A 14,652-nucleotide genomic window follows, 5' to 3' on the forward strand; every position below is an offset into this window, starting at 1 on the left:
TTGTGCTATTGCCATGTTAACCACCTGGGAAAGTTCCTTTCCAGGGGAACAGCAAAAGCAGGACGCCTGACAGCATCTGTAATCTAGAGGCTCCTGTGTGCCGATGAGCTGGCTGGACTCCCTGAGGGCTCTTCAGTGAAATAAGCCATGGCTGTAGCCAGTGTGCTCAAGGCAAACACTGAACGGGGATCCCGAAGCATCTTCATATCTCTGAATCTCACAGAGAGCTTCACAAAAGGGCCCCTGTTTGCTTTTATGTCTTTTTAAATTGACTTTTATTTTATTTCAACATGTATAATAGATAATACATTCACTTAGTTCAAAATTCAAAACATACAAAAGATATAAAGTGAAAAGTGCTATCCAACCCATGTCCTAGCCACCGTTTTTTTCTATGGGGGTCAATCAATGTTATCCTTTTCTTGTATGTCATTTCAGAAACATTTTACCCATATACAAAGAAATATATGTATATTTTTTTCCTGTCTTTTTACACAAGTAGTATTCAGAACATACTGCTTTATGACTGTATGATATTATACCACAGGGAGCAGCAAACTCTGGCCCACAAGCCAAATCTGACCCATTGCCTGTTTTTACAAATAAAGTTTTATTGGAACATGACCATCACATTCATTTACATATCATCTGTGGCTGCATTTGCACTACACAAGTGGAGTTCAATAGTTGCAACAGAGACCATATGGCCTGCTAAGCCTAAAACATTTACTATCTAGCTAGTCACAGAAAAAGTTGTCAACCTCTGTTCTAGCTAACAGATGCCCCAGAATTTGTTTAGCCTGTTCCCTACTGCTGGGCATTGAGGGTGGTTTCCAATCTTTTGCTATTAGAAGAAATTAGTCACTAACATGGTATACCTCTCATTTCCATATATAGAAATGTATCTGTTAAATGAACTTATAGACATGGAATTGTTGGCCCCAAAAATGTGTGCACTGGTAATTTTGATAAATATTGCCAATTGCTCTCTACAAAGATTATAACAATTTACATTTCTATCAGAAATATTTGAGAGTGTCCATTTCCCCATATCTTCACCAATACTTTGTGATCTTTGCTAATACTATGGGTTAAAATGCATTTCTTGCAAATTGCTTTTGTGTGTACTAGCAGATCATATCTTTTGCCCATTTGGGTTACTGTAGTTGTATGCTATAGTAGCATATACCAGTTGGTGCAGCTGCAAAGAGAATAGGGAGAATCAAGAATCAGAGCAGATCTTAAAAGGAAAAACCAAAAGACTGTCTCATTGAGGTAGGTACTGCCTACTCTTTGCCTCTTCTTTTCTCTAGTTAAGAGAACACACAGGCTGGGTGTGGTGGCTCACTCCTGTAATCCCAGCACTTTGGGAAGCCAAGGCAGGCAGATCACTTGAGGTCAGGAGTTCAAGACCAGCCTGGCCAACATGGTGAAACCACGTCTCTACTAAAAATACAAAAAATTAGCCGGGTGTGGTGGCACACACATGTAATCCCAGCTACTGGGGAAGCTGAGGCATGAGAATCCCTTGAACCCAGGAGGTGGAGGATTGCAGTGAGCCAAGAACACTCCACTGCCCTCCAGCCTGGGCGACAGAGTGAGACTTTGTCTCAAAAAAACAGACAACAAACAAAAAAACACAGACATTGTAGAGTGCTCTCTCAGGCCCTTATCTTCTTATGTTGTGTGTTTAAACTCACAACTGGTTGACTACCAATATCTGGGTAACTACATAGGGGATCACCCAACATTGCAGCCTCTTTCTTACATCTTCTACCAAGGAATCTCCACTCACTTATTCATTCAAAATCTATTTGTCAAGGACAAACCAGGTGCAAGGCCCTGACTTGATGCTATGGTTCCTGAAGTCCCTGACTTCAAAGAACGCTCGTCCCAGACTACCTGATTGTGCTGATCTCAAAGCATATCTTAGATATTTTTTAATAGATCTTTCCCATAAAAAGTGTAAGGACTGGCCAGGCACAGTGGCTTATGCCTGTAATCCTGGTGCTTTGGAATGCGGAGGCAGGAGGATCCCTTGAGGCCAGCAGTTTGAGATCAGCCTGGGCAACATAGTAAGACCCCACCTCTACAAAAAAAAATTTTTTTAATTGGTCAGGTGTAGAAGCACGCAACTGTAGTCCTAGCTACTCAGGAGGCTGAGGGAGGAGAACTGCTTGAACTTAGGAGGTCGAGGCTGCAGTGAGCTATAATCTTATCGCTGCACTCCAGCCTGGGCAACAGAGTGAGACCCCATCCTAAAATAAAATAATAGAAAAATCTATTTTTCTCTTTAGAATTAGACTCATTGCTGAGCCTCTTCAGCTGATTTTATCAAGAGGATGAGCTTACTTATTACAAGGGGGCAGCAAGGTCACAAAGCCATTTACTCCTCTGTGTTTTGTTTGGCAGCTCCAACGGGGGCTGGGAATTGGTCCTACACTCAAACAGCAGCTTCAATAGCTGGGCAGTTCTTGTGTAAACTCACAGAGAAACTTGTAGCCTAGCCGGGCCAGCTCCTCTGCCAGTGTTGAAGTTTCACTGAGTGAGGCGTGCACTTCTTTTTAATCCCCGCTGAGGAGAGCCCATGTTGCTAGTGCAGACTGGATGGCATCCAGCCTTCTCCCAAATAAATCCTACATCTGGCTGAGGAAGGTCGGGAGTGTGTGCTGCCTGTCAAAAGCTATCCTTAGCTAAATAACATATGACACCACATAACTGTAAAATGACTTACAACTGTTATAGTAACGATAGCTGATCCTCTTAATGAAAAGGAGATTTGATCTCATCCTATTCCTGGTAGATCCTCCTCTGCTTCCCTAGTCCCTAGCATGTGCCTGGCCTACATTGTAAACCTTCAGTAAATATTGTTGAGCACATTCTAGGTGTAAAAAGCTATGTTAGGTCTTCAAAAGGGGCAGAGGGGTGAGTAAGAAGTTGTTCCTATAAATAAGGAACCCACAGTCCAGTGTGGATGTTGGCTGGTGTAGCTGTGGGAGGCAAGAAATGGGTAGAAAGGCTACTCTTCTACAAGGCAGGATGAAATTTTCCACAAAAGCAGAGCCAGCCAAGCTTTTATGGAGCATCTACCAAGGGTTCTAAGCACCCGACAGGTACGTTCTCATTCAATCTTCCCAACATGAGATAGGTATTGCGATTTTAGCATTTTATAGAGGAGGAAACTGAAGCACAAAGAGGTTAGGTAATTTGCCCAAAATTACACACTTAGAAAGTGGCAGCACTAGGATTCAAATTACACATTCTGACTCCAGAATCCACACTCTTAGCTGCTAGTTTGAACTGGACAGACCACGTGAATGGGGGGACCTTAATTTGGTTTTTAAAAGATTTTTTTGTAGAAACAGGATTTCAGTATGTTGCCCAGGCTGGTCTTGAACTACTGGCCTCAAGCAATCTTTCTGCTTTGGCCTCCCAAAGTGCTGGGATTGCAGATGTGAGCCACCATGCCCAGCTGATTTCTTTTTTAAGAATAAATAAGTGACATCTTGTGGAATGTGAGGTTGGAGAGGCCTTTGTCCCGGGGGGCTAAAAGTTATGCCAGACTTCTGTTGGGAGCTTTTCAAACCAAGCATCTGTGCCCTCCTTGTGGGATTCTTCTATGACACAAGATAGGGAACCCCTGTATTCCCACGGGACCATTGTTTACCTTTCTCCATGAACAGCACGATGAGATTAGCATGATCTCATGAAATCTGAAAAGTGCTTAAGAGCCAAGGCGGGTAGCTGCATTCTGCAGTAGAACAATGCTCATATAAAGCAATTGATCACCAGTTGCAAAAACCAGAGTGCTCGAGTGACTTGCTCAAACCTGCACAGCAACTGCTTAGTGAAAGGCAGAAGACACATGAGGCATACAGCTCATCTGGATACGTGATCTGCTGAGAGTGCACTTGCAATTTCAAAGACCAGGAAGTATCAACATTCTCTCTCCTCACTCTCCCTCCTCCTGAACACTCGCCTTCCCCTCACATTGCAAAGGTAGCGTTTCTGTCAGTTCTGGGTCATTGCCAAGGGTGTTTTTAGGAATGGCCATCCTAATCAGCAAAGTGGGTCAGGCTTGGACTTGGAGATGGTTCTTTTCCTCTTTCCCAGTCCTCATTTGTATCTTCAAGAGTCAGGCCCTCAAATACGTAATTATTACTTACTTAGAACACATTGCTTTTCTCTTCTCACATCCTTCATGTGCAAAAACATGCTAATTTAATTGGAAATTTTTGAAATTTGAAAATCTTTATTATGTTTCAAAATGTCGACATGCTCTCCTGCCCCAGAAGTAATTGCACTCCTACGCTGCTGGAGTACAAACATGGGCGGCTCAGGTCCTGTGCAGTTGCAAAGCCTAGGGATCAACATACTTGAATTTCATCACACACCCTAACAACTGCACTGGGCAACAAAACAGAGCCCCACCTTCCTATCCTCAGGGGCTAGATGACACACCTACTATCTGGTCTATGAGAAGAAATCTGGAGGCACAGGGTTGAAATGGAAACAGAAATAGAGTTATAATAACCAGAAAGCACAAATCTAAAAAGCCATTGGATAAAAATGTGTAATACTTTTAGGTGAATTACTTTTAGCAGTGGTTACTTTAGGTGAGTTAAAGCAATTAAGTGGGAAGTATCTCTTGTGGTGAGATGATTTGAGAAGGAACACAGTGACATTAAAACTTGTAGTGATCAAATTACATTCTTTTGCTCTTTCAGTCTTAAACTAGAAGAAAGCCTTTGTTCAGTGCTGGGAGGTCTTTAACACCTCTGTTGTACTTATTTATCTCCCTTTTCCACAAAGAGAAAGCAGGCCTCAGGACTTAGCAGCTTGGCAGTCAATGGCAGCTGGAATTTAATAACAGTGGTTTGTTATAACTTTATTAATTTTTTAGTTATCCTCTACCCACTGCAAGGGATACTGTTTCATTGGTTTCTGCAGCGATCTAGAATTTTGCTTCCATGGACCAGGCATGCACCTGGGAGTGCAGATTTCTGAGCTGTACTCAGGATCCCCTGCATCAGAGCCCACATTTTCTCAAGATCCTAAGGTGACGCTCATGCGCATTTAACCTATAGTTTCCATTTTAAACTAACCTACAGTTTCCATTTTAAACATGTTTATTTGTAAAGAAAGAGTGAATTGGTTTAAATAAAAATAGCATGAATGAGTATTAAGAGAGTGTGAAAAACCATGTCAGTGGTCCAAGAACATTTGAGAAACACCTAAATACAGTATTTTTGCTAATGAAACTAAGACATAGTGTTTCAGCCAAGAGACCAGTAAATATCACGGAAGCCACTCACTGGATTGAGAGGGGACAAATCATGTGAGGGACTGTGGCTATAGCCTTGGCCAGCAGCTTTACACTAGACCTGCACACCGAGGCTTTGAAACTTGCCTCCATTCCTTCCCTGGCTTTTCCCGGTGGAGTGATGGTAAATGTTTCACAACTGCTTTCTGGGTGAAATATATGTATATGTATATATGTGCCAATCAAATTCACAATACTGCTTAAGGGTAATGTAACAATTCCCACTGATTTTTTTATATATAATTTTAGAAATAACACAAATTTTAAGACAAAATACTTTGCTATTTCAATTACACCTATAACTTCAGCATGACTTGCTATTTCTTGGAAAATTCACCAACCATTTTTTATAATTCTATCATCAACAATAGTATCACAAAATCAGACTACAAAAAATGCTTGATTACTAATTTCTGATTAAGCAAAAAGTCACTCACATTATTTGTTACTGGTGGCAAATCTGTAGGGGGTCTGAAGCAACCTCAATTCTTGCCTCCTCAGAAGAAAGAATTCAACTGAAGGGCATAAAGCAGAAGAGACGGAGGCAAGTTTTAGAACAGGAGTGAAAGTTTATTTAAAAACTCTAGAGCAGAGACCGGGCGCGGTGGCTCACGCCTGAAATCCCAGCACTTTGAGAAGCTGAAGCCGGCGGATCAACTGAGGTCAGGATTTCGAGACCAGCCTGGCCAACATGGAGAAACCCCATCTCTACTAAAAATACAAAAATTAGCCGGGCATGGTGGCAGGCGCCTGTAATCTCAGCTACTCGGGAGGCTGAGGCAGGAGAATTGCTTGAACCTGGGAGGCAGAGGTTGCGGTGAGCTGAGATCGCACCATCGCACTCCAGCCTGGGGGACAAGAGCAAGACTTCATCTCAAAACAAAACAAACAAAAAACTCTAGAGCAGAAACAAAAGGAAGGAAATACACTTGGAAGAGGGCCAAGCAGGCAACTTGAAAGACAAGTGCGCAGTTTGACCTTTTGACTTGGGGATTTATACGTTGGCATGCTTCTGGGATCTTTCATCCCTTCTCCCCTGATTCCTCCCTTGGGATGGGGTGTCCGCATGTGCGATGGCCTGCTAGCACTTCGGAGGGGAGCATGCGCAGTGTGTTTACTGGAGTTGTACACCTGCTCATTTGAGGCATTCTTCTCTTACCAGCTAAATGCCCCTAGGAGGTCATATACCAGTTTAACTCTGCCATTTTGCCTCTTAGTGTGCATGCTTGAGCTCATTTGCCCAACTCCTGAGATCTTATCAGGAAGTTGCTGATCACCAGTTTCAGGTTTTTTCTATCTTTAGGGAGACTGCTTTTCCCTGCCAGCTGTGACAAGTTATTATTTTAGAGAGACTGTTAACAACCACCTGACCATCACCTGATGGTCACCTGACATTCTTAGTTGGTTGTGGGGGTGCCTCTCCCGCCCTGTTCATGTCTGACTGGCTACCTATTAGCTACCTCTGTTACAGTTACCAGTAACAATGTAATTTAATTTCTAATGATGGCTGTGTTTAGCAGTCAACTTACAACATTCCTGAAAATTTAAAAATCAGCTCCCGTCAGCTGTTAGGAGCAAGTTCTAGCTCACTACTCTCCCCGCCACCCTCTGTAGCTACATTGTCTGACTCCATTTGCCTTCCAGGATGCCCCACCTCCTGCCTCCTACCTACCTACACAGCCCATCTGGCCAAGACCCCAACCCCAAAGAGGGGAGAAAAACTGGGGTATTGATCATAAGAACTTGGAAGACAAGGAGTATACTTCAGAATGATCCACCTGAGTTTGGGGAAGATACCTCCAATTTTAGGGATCTTAAATTGGTAGATTGGTGGAGATGACAGCATTAAATACTAGTTGAGAGCACATCTCTGGGTCTGCTGCTGGGCTGGAATCCTCTTTCTGTCTCTCACTGGCCATATAATCTTGAGCAAATAACTCAATCTCCCTGTGCCTCAGTTTCCTATGAGGATAATAATGACATCTCCTTCATAGGGTTGTAAAGATTAAATTAGATACTCGATTAAAACTGTTAACAATGTGCTTGGCACAGAATAAGTGCCTAATACATACTCTTTATTAGTAGTAGTATTTAACTATTACTATTTAATTGTTACTAAATATTTAACTCTTCATAGTAGCATTTAACTATTACCACTTTGTTATTTAACTATTAAATAACAAAAGTTATTTGTTGGCCACTATTACTTTTTACATTTGGAAAATATATACAGTCAGTGTTTTCATGCTTTTAAGATTCTAAAGGCTTCAGCATGCTTAATCTGCTGGAAGCCTCACAGTGACCACAGGAGGGAGTCATTATATGATTATGAGTATTATTCTCCATTCATTGTGGTCTGTGTTCCATGGGCAGAAACTGAGACTCTGAGAGGCTGAATGATGGCTTAGGGACACAAGCTGTTGGCTAACCAGTCAGAGCTGGGTCCAAGGCTTCTGTTCTCCTTCAGCGGCTCCAAAGCCATTAATGGTCATTCTTTGGGCTCTGTAAAGACCAAACAGTAAGAATTGGAGGTGCTACTACTGAGCTATGAGCCTCTTGACTTGGGGTTTCTTTCTATTTTTTTTTTTTTTGAGACAGAGTCTCACTGTCACCCAGGCTGGAGTGCAGTGGAGCCATCTCGGCTCACTGCAACCTCCGCCTCCTGGGATCAAGAATTCTGTCTCAACCTCCCGAGTAGCTGGGACTACAGGCTCACGCTACCATCACACCTGGCTAATTTTTGTATTTTTAGTAGAGATGGGTTTTCACCATATTGGTCAATCTGGTCTTGAACTCCTGACTTCAGGTGATCCACCCACCTCGGCCTCCCAAAGTGCTGGGATTACAGGCATGAGCCACTGCACCCGGCCTTGACTTGGGGTTTCTAGCCAGTCCATTAGATTGGACTGTCTTTGGACTATTCTGTAAATAAATATTCATATGTGGTAAAAATGGTAATTCCAGAAAACCGTAACCTAGGAAAGTAGAGTTTTTTCCCTCCTCCATTCTTGGCTAGGAGACGTTCCATCAGACTGCATCGAAGAAAATGGGGATGATCTCTCATTTTTCATCTTTTCCCCAGAACAGAGGAGTAACAATGACCTTTTCCCCTGAATATATGGGGAGGGATCAGACTCTGTCCATCTTGCTCTGGGGAGAAGTTAAAAACACAGGGCTTCGCTTTGTCTGGGTCACAGTTGTGACTAGACACATGGTTTTCACAAGGAAACAGGGACTATCAGATTGACAGAGATCAAGTTGGATAACTCCTTGTTTGAGGGCGGTATGGGACAACTGGCACTGTCTTACAATGCTGAAATGGATTTCAAGTTTTCCGAAGGGAAATTTGCCACTATTCACCAAAATTAAAAATATATATCCTTTCTAATCAGCAGTTCTACTACAAGAACTACTTTCTCAAAGGCATGCTCTTGTATGAAAAATAAGGGATCAAAGCTTTTTCTTTGCACCATTGTTTGTAATAGGGAAAGAAAGACTAGAAACAATCTGAGTGTCCACCAGCAGAGACTTCTAAATACATTGCAGCCCTTCCAAACAAGACAACACTGTGCAGCCGCTAAAAAGAATGTACTCAATTTCTATTAGGTTGGTGCAAAATTAATTGCTGTCTCTGCCATTGAAAGTAGTGGCGAAAACTGCAATCGCTTTTGCACCAACATAATATATACTGATATAGAATAATTTCTAAGATACATTAAGTACCAAAGCAAGGGGGGGGCAATACATATTTATTTATAAATATATAAACTATTTCTGGAAAAAGGAATAAGAAACTAGAAACAAGAGAACTGGATAATTAAGACACAGGAGAAAATGAGACTTTATAGTCTGTAGGAAATCTTTTGAATTGTATTTCATTTGCAGGCATCGTATGTTCAAAATAAATACATTTTTGTATACAAGTTGGTGGAGGGACCTGTTTAAAAAAAAAGACATTTCCAGCCAGGCGTGGTGGCTCACGCCTGTAATCCTAGCACTTTGGGAGGCCGAGGCAGGCGGATTACCTGAGGTGAGGAGTTCAAGACCAGCCTGGCCAACATGGTGAAACCCCATCTCTACTAAAAATACAAAAAAAAATTAGCCGGGCATGGTGGCGGGCACCTGTAATCCCAGCTACTCGAGGCAGGAGAATCGCTTGAACCCAGGAGGAGGAAGTTGTGGTAAGCTGAGATTGCACCACTGCACTCCAGCCTGGGCTACAGAGCGAGGCTTCATCTCAACCAAAAAAAAAAAAAAAAAGATGTTTCCACGTGACAGCTGTTATTTCCTCTGGTTAGAGGCAGTGGAGTGGTGATTAGAAAGGCTGGGAAGGAAGGATGGGCTCAGCTTCTGATCATCACTGCTCACACTGAGACCTGACTCTCCACAGCAACAGGCGGAGGTGGCCCACATGTCCCAGACCCAGGAGGAGAAGCTGGCAGCTGCCCTCAGGGTGGAGTTACACAACACTTCGTGCCAAGTCCAGAGCCTCCAGGCTGAGACAGAATCCTTACGTGCCCTGGTAAGTGGGCCAAGGAAAGACCTGATGTCCCTGTGCTAATTTTAACTCTCTACTGTCAAATTCCAGTATTATGGATCTTAGTTTCCAGGGGATTCCCATCTCACAGCATATGAGTTTTGAGGCCTGAAATGTCTTCTGACTCCCAAGGATCATCAGATACTGAATCACAGCAGGTGCAGTAGACACTGTAGTGCCCCACGGAAATATCTCTTACCAGGCTGCTGCTGTAAATGTTGACTGTTAACATCTGCAGCCGCCCCTTTTCAGCTGCCCCACTGCTCCAGAGACCTGCCCTTACCCACACTGAGGACACCTAGCCCAGGAGGTTAGGCCCTGCCCCCCAACCCTCAGCCAGTGACTAAGAGGGGGCTTTAAAAGCCCAGCCTTCTTGCTTCAACATGGAGCTAGCTCCATGCTATAGAGCTCTCCATAGGACCAGGCTGTAGCCAGATTCCAGAGACCACATCCTCGCTTAGTGCCTTCCTCTGCCCTGTCCTGCTTTCCTCACTCCCCCTTTTCCTGAGAGTACTCCTTAATGATTTGCGAGTTCCAGGATCCCTAACTCAGGCTCTGCTTCTGGAGAACCCAACCTGAGACATCTAGTAAGCTCTCAGACTCACTGGGATTTGCAAGCTCGTCTCTTTCATGATTAATTATTTATTAAAATATTAAAATAATAAAATGTATTAATAATGAAGCAATCCACCCTCTGATCTCTGGAATGGATTGAAGTTCTATTTGGGTATTAAACATCTTTTCTTAGATGTCCCCTCCAGGAGGTCATTTGCATTGTTCTAACTACAGCTTCGTTGGTGCAAATCAAAGGTTGGTCCATGTAATCCTTGTGCAGCTGAGATGGCCTGGAGTCAATGAGGCACATGATAGGATGTAGGTCCGTGCAAGCATGTATAAGAAAAGGATCTGAGGATCTGAGGGGAGGAAAATCAAGAGTAATAGAGTCAGAAGGGCTCAGCTCCTCCATTTATCCCTTGGGTAAAGAGGCAAATCCCTGGACCACAGTTTCCTCTTCTGCAAAATGGGTATGATAGTCACAGTCCAGCCCACTTCTCAGTGTTTCTAGGCGGATCCAATGTGTGGATGCACATGAGCATGCTCTTCTGACTCTTAGCATTATTTTGAGAACTTGCTATGTTCCTAGAACTGTACCAAGTGCTTTGGAGACATAAAACTAATGAGATATGGTCCCTGCCTCCAAAGGGTTAATGTGGCTTCGGTGGAGGAGCTGATACAAATGTGAGGGAGGGGCAGATGGGAGAGAGCACCCCTGCTGTGGGAGTCAGGAGGTAGACTTCGTGGTGGGTGCTCTACTCACTCACTAGCTATGTGAATGAGCAGAGCTTTCATTTTCTCACTTGTAAAGTGAGGATCTATTTTGGCTATCATATCTAGTTACTGTCTTAGTAGCTTAAGACAACAGTGAATCACTTGTTCTCTCATTCTGTGATTTAGGCAGAATTCAGCAGGGATAACTCTTCTCTGTATCACGTGGCCTCTGCTGGGGCTGGAACACCCAAAAATGGCTTCTTCATTTAGCTTGTCTGGTGACTCAATTGTGCATCTCTTTTTCTCTCTCCCTGTGACCACTCCGTGTAGCTAGCTTAGACCTCCTCATATCATGACAGCCTGACATAGTCAAACTTCTGATATAGCACCTGAGTGAGCACAGAAGCTACCAGGCCTCTTAACACCTGGGCTTGAAAGTCTCTGGACATCACTTATACCACATTCTAGTGGTCAAAGCAGTCACAAGACTATCCTAGATTCAACAGGGAGAGAAATAAATTCAACTTTTTGATGAGACAATGGCAAGGTCACATTGAGAAAGCGATTGTGGAGTGGAGATAATTGTTGTAGCTGCCAATGCAAGTGTGAGCCACTTTAGGATCGTAATAGAATTTACCTCATAACGTCATTGAGATGATTAATTTGATAATGTATGTCAAGCCCTTAGCACAGTGCCTGGCAGTTAGTGAGCAGTCAATAAATGCCATCTATTATTAATTATCATATAAAATTGCTATAATAGCTACTAGTACAGTAACTCCGAGTTGGCATCACCAGCCACCTGGTCACCTCACTTAAACCCAGGGTCCTAACCATTGGGGAAAAAAATGGAAAAATAATTTACACTCTCAACCAGAAAACTTCATAGTAGTGCCATTCTGTCTATGCCCATAGCCCAGAACAGGCTGCCTCTGTTCCCTGCTGGTTCTAGTAGATTATCGTTCCGGTCACGGGGCCTTGCAGCCAAGGTGAGGAGCACAGATTGGGACAAAATAGGTAACAAACTCTCATACGGTTTTCAGATACAGGAAGTTCATCCAGCCATTCCTGTTATTCTGTCAGAGAGATCTGTGCACACACAAGGCCCCCGCAGCTTATATAAGCTTCAGACAGCCAAGCTGGCGAGACTTTCGGCCCCCTTTGCCAATAAGGCACTATTTGCATTGGAAGCTAGGCACAAATAATGGTGCTTGAGACCTGCTGAACTCTGTGTCCAGTCAACTCAAATCAGGAATGGAATTCAAGGCCAGAAGTCACAGAAGGTCACTATTTTACTTTCTGGAGGATTTTGCAATCCGAGAAAGTCCCTTCAAATCTCCAGAGACCTGCAGAATAAGTGTGCTTCTGTGATCTCAGCTTGTTTGCTGGTGCTGTCTGCGTGGCTGACTGAGCCAGTGTACTTGCCTGCAACAGTAGCCTGATCATAGTCACTGCAGCTCAAGCATCTCTGGGAGAACCAGGCATCCTCTCTTTCTGCCATAATGTCAGGGACTTAGGTGGGGAAGCTGGATTTGGACTTTAAGGGTGAGATGGAAGACACATATAACCTTTGGCTGGGGTTCCAATGAATGCCCTGTTGGCAGTGGGTCCTAAGTCACCATGGAAAAACCTCAGGCCACATGAAGAACTCATCTAGAAGATGGAGCGAAAACTATAGACAGATGATCCAACCGTGATTCTGTGAAGCGTGTTCCCAAATCACAGATGTTACAAATCCAATGTCAACAACAACTAGTCACAAGTTAAGTACTTTCATGCATAAACAAAGAGAGAAAACCCAGGGAGGTTGGAACAAATGATGCTCAAAGTCAAGGTGGCCATTTCTGCATCCTCACTGCTATAGAAAGGTTTCCAGATTCTATTAGTTAAATAATAACCCTAGACCAGATACTGATCTAGATTTATTTTCTAGTGATCACGTTTTGCCTCTTATAAATATGCCTCAGACAGATGAGAATCTGACTCAACATTCTCATATCCTATGGAATTAAGAAGATTTAAATAAGGTAATATGGTGATCCACGCTAACAGCAGTCATGATTCAAGATGGTGTCGTGACAGAATTTTCTGTTTCATCCACAGTGGTCATAAGGGTGTAAAAAGTCTCCTCCTGGAGGACAGGGTACAGAAACTTGTTGCATCAAAATTTAATTCAATCCAATTTAGAAAGATATTTGTTTTTTGTGTGTTATATTAAAAAGCCAGATGCTAAAGTATAGGTGAACCATAGTTAAAACTATTGGAAAATGTTGAACACAGATACAGTTTTTTAAAGGGGTTTATTGATTAGCTCTGTAGTTTTCAGGACATGGTGCATGGGAAGATGAGAAGAAAGAAGTTTCCAGTCTAATGGGGAGACATAGATAGTGCAATAAGTGTAACCATAATACAAGTGCTATCGTCCAGGGCAATCTACACATACCAAGAACCTATTCTGTGCCAGGCCCTGACTTGTGTGCTGGGACTACAGAGACTTGGTTCCTTCCAAGTCTCACCATCTGGTGGAAAAGACATGCCCATAAGCAAGCTTAGCCCACTGTGATAAGTTCAAGAGCATGCATGAGCTTGGGGAGCCATGGAAATACAGAGGGTCTCCTAACCCAGCTTGGTGATGGTAGCGGCAGAGGAGTTTCAAGGAAGGCTTCCTGGGGCAGGTTACCTCTAAGCTTGGACTTGGGGATGAGTAGGAGTGAGTGAGGTGAGGATGCTGGAAGGAATGGAGGAGCATGGTGCAGGTGGAGGAAAGAACACAGACCAAATAAACTCCAAGACTGGAAGTGTTGATGCTGCTGTAGGGTGGGGATAAAGATGGAAACATACTGGGCCAGCTGTGTGCGCCATATCAGGGGCCCTGGGGAGCCATCAATGGAGTTTAAGCAGAGGAGATACAGGCCCAGGTTTGGGCTTTGGACAGAGTACTGTGGCTATTTGTGTGTGGAACTCAGGAAGAGGAGGAACTAGAGGTGGGGAGATGAGCTAAGAGGCCACTGAGGGTACCACAGGTGAGAGGTGACAAGCTCCCGATCCCAGACCATGGTGGCTGCAGAATGTGAAAACTTCTCAAGAGATACAAGAAGCCGGACTCATAATATACAGGAGGCCATGATGGTTGCATTTGGAAGGAAGAGAAGGAAGGAAAGCAGGAACACATCTTTCCCTGGTTTCCAGCTCACATGGGTTCACCAGCTGAAGCATAGACTAGGGGGAGCCAGCAGGTTCAGGAGGCAGCCAGTGGCTTCATTTTGGACACCTCGATGTGAGGTCTGAGTATATGTTTCCAGTAAGAAGTTCAGTGGCAGGTCCATAGCTACTGAAGGAAAGATTGGTGGTGGAATTATCAATGCAGGACGTGGCCTGGAGACGACTCATGAGTATGTTCAAACCATGAGTATGATGGAGACCAACACAGACCCAGGATGCGCTCCTCGGAACAAAAGCGGGCTCAGGGTGGGCACTGGGAAGCCCAAAGTGAAGGGACGGCAGAGGAAAAGGGATGGGCAAA

General features: G+C 43.7%; 1 protein-coding gene across 1 annotated transcript in view; it reads left to right on the plus strand.

The window, feature by feature from the left end:
* BFSP2 (beaded filament structural protein 2) overlaps positions 1-14,652 on the plus strand; it is a 74,660-nt gene that overhangs the window by 54,609 nt on the left and 5,399 nt on the right. Inside the window, exon 5 of the mRNA XM_055110472.2 lies at positions 9,714-9,845. Within this exon, the coding sequence (XP_054966447.1) occupies positions 9,714-9,845 (132 nt within the window). The remainder of the gene's footprint in view (positions 1-9,713; positions 9,846-14,652) is intronic.

The sequence above is a fragment of the Pan paniscus genome, chromosome 2 (assembly GCF_029289425.2).
Source record: "Pan paniscus chromosome 2, NHGRI_mPanPan1-v2.0_pri, whole genome shotgun sequence".
NCBI lineage: Eukaryota > Metazoa > Chordata > Mammalia > Primates > Hominidae > Pan > Pan paniscus.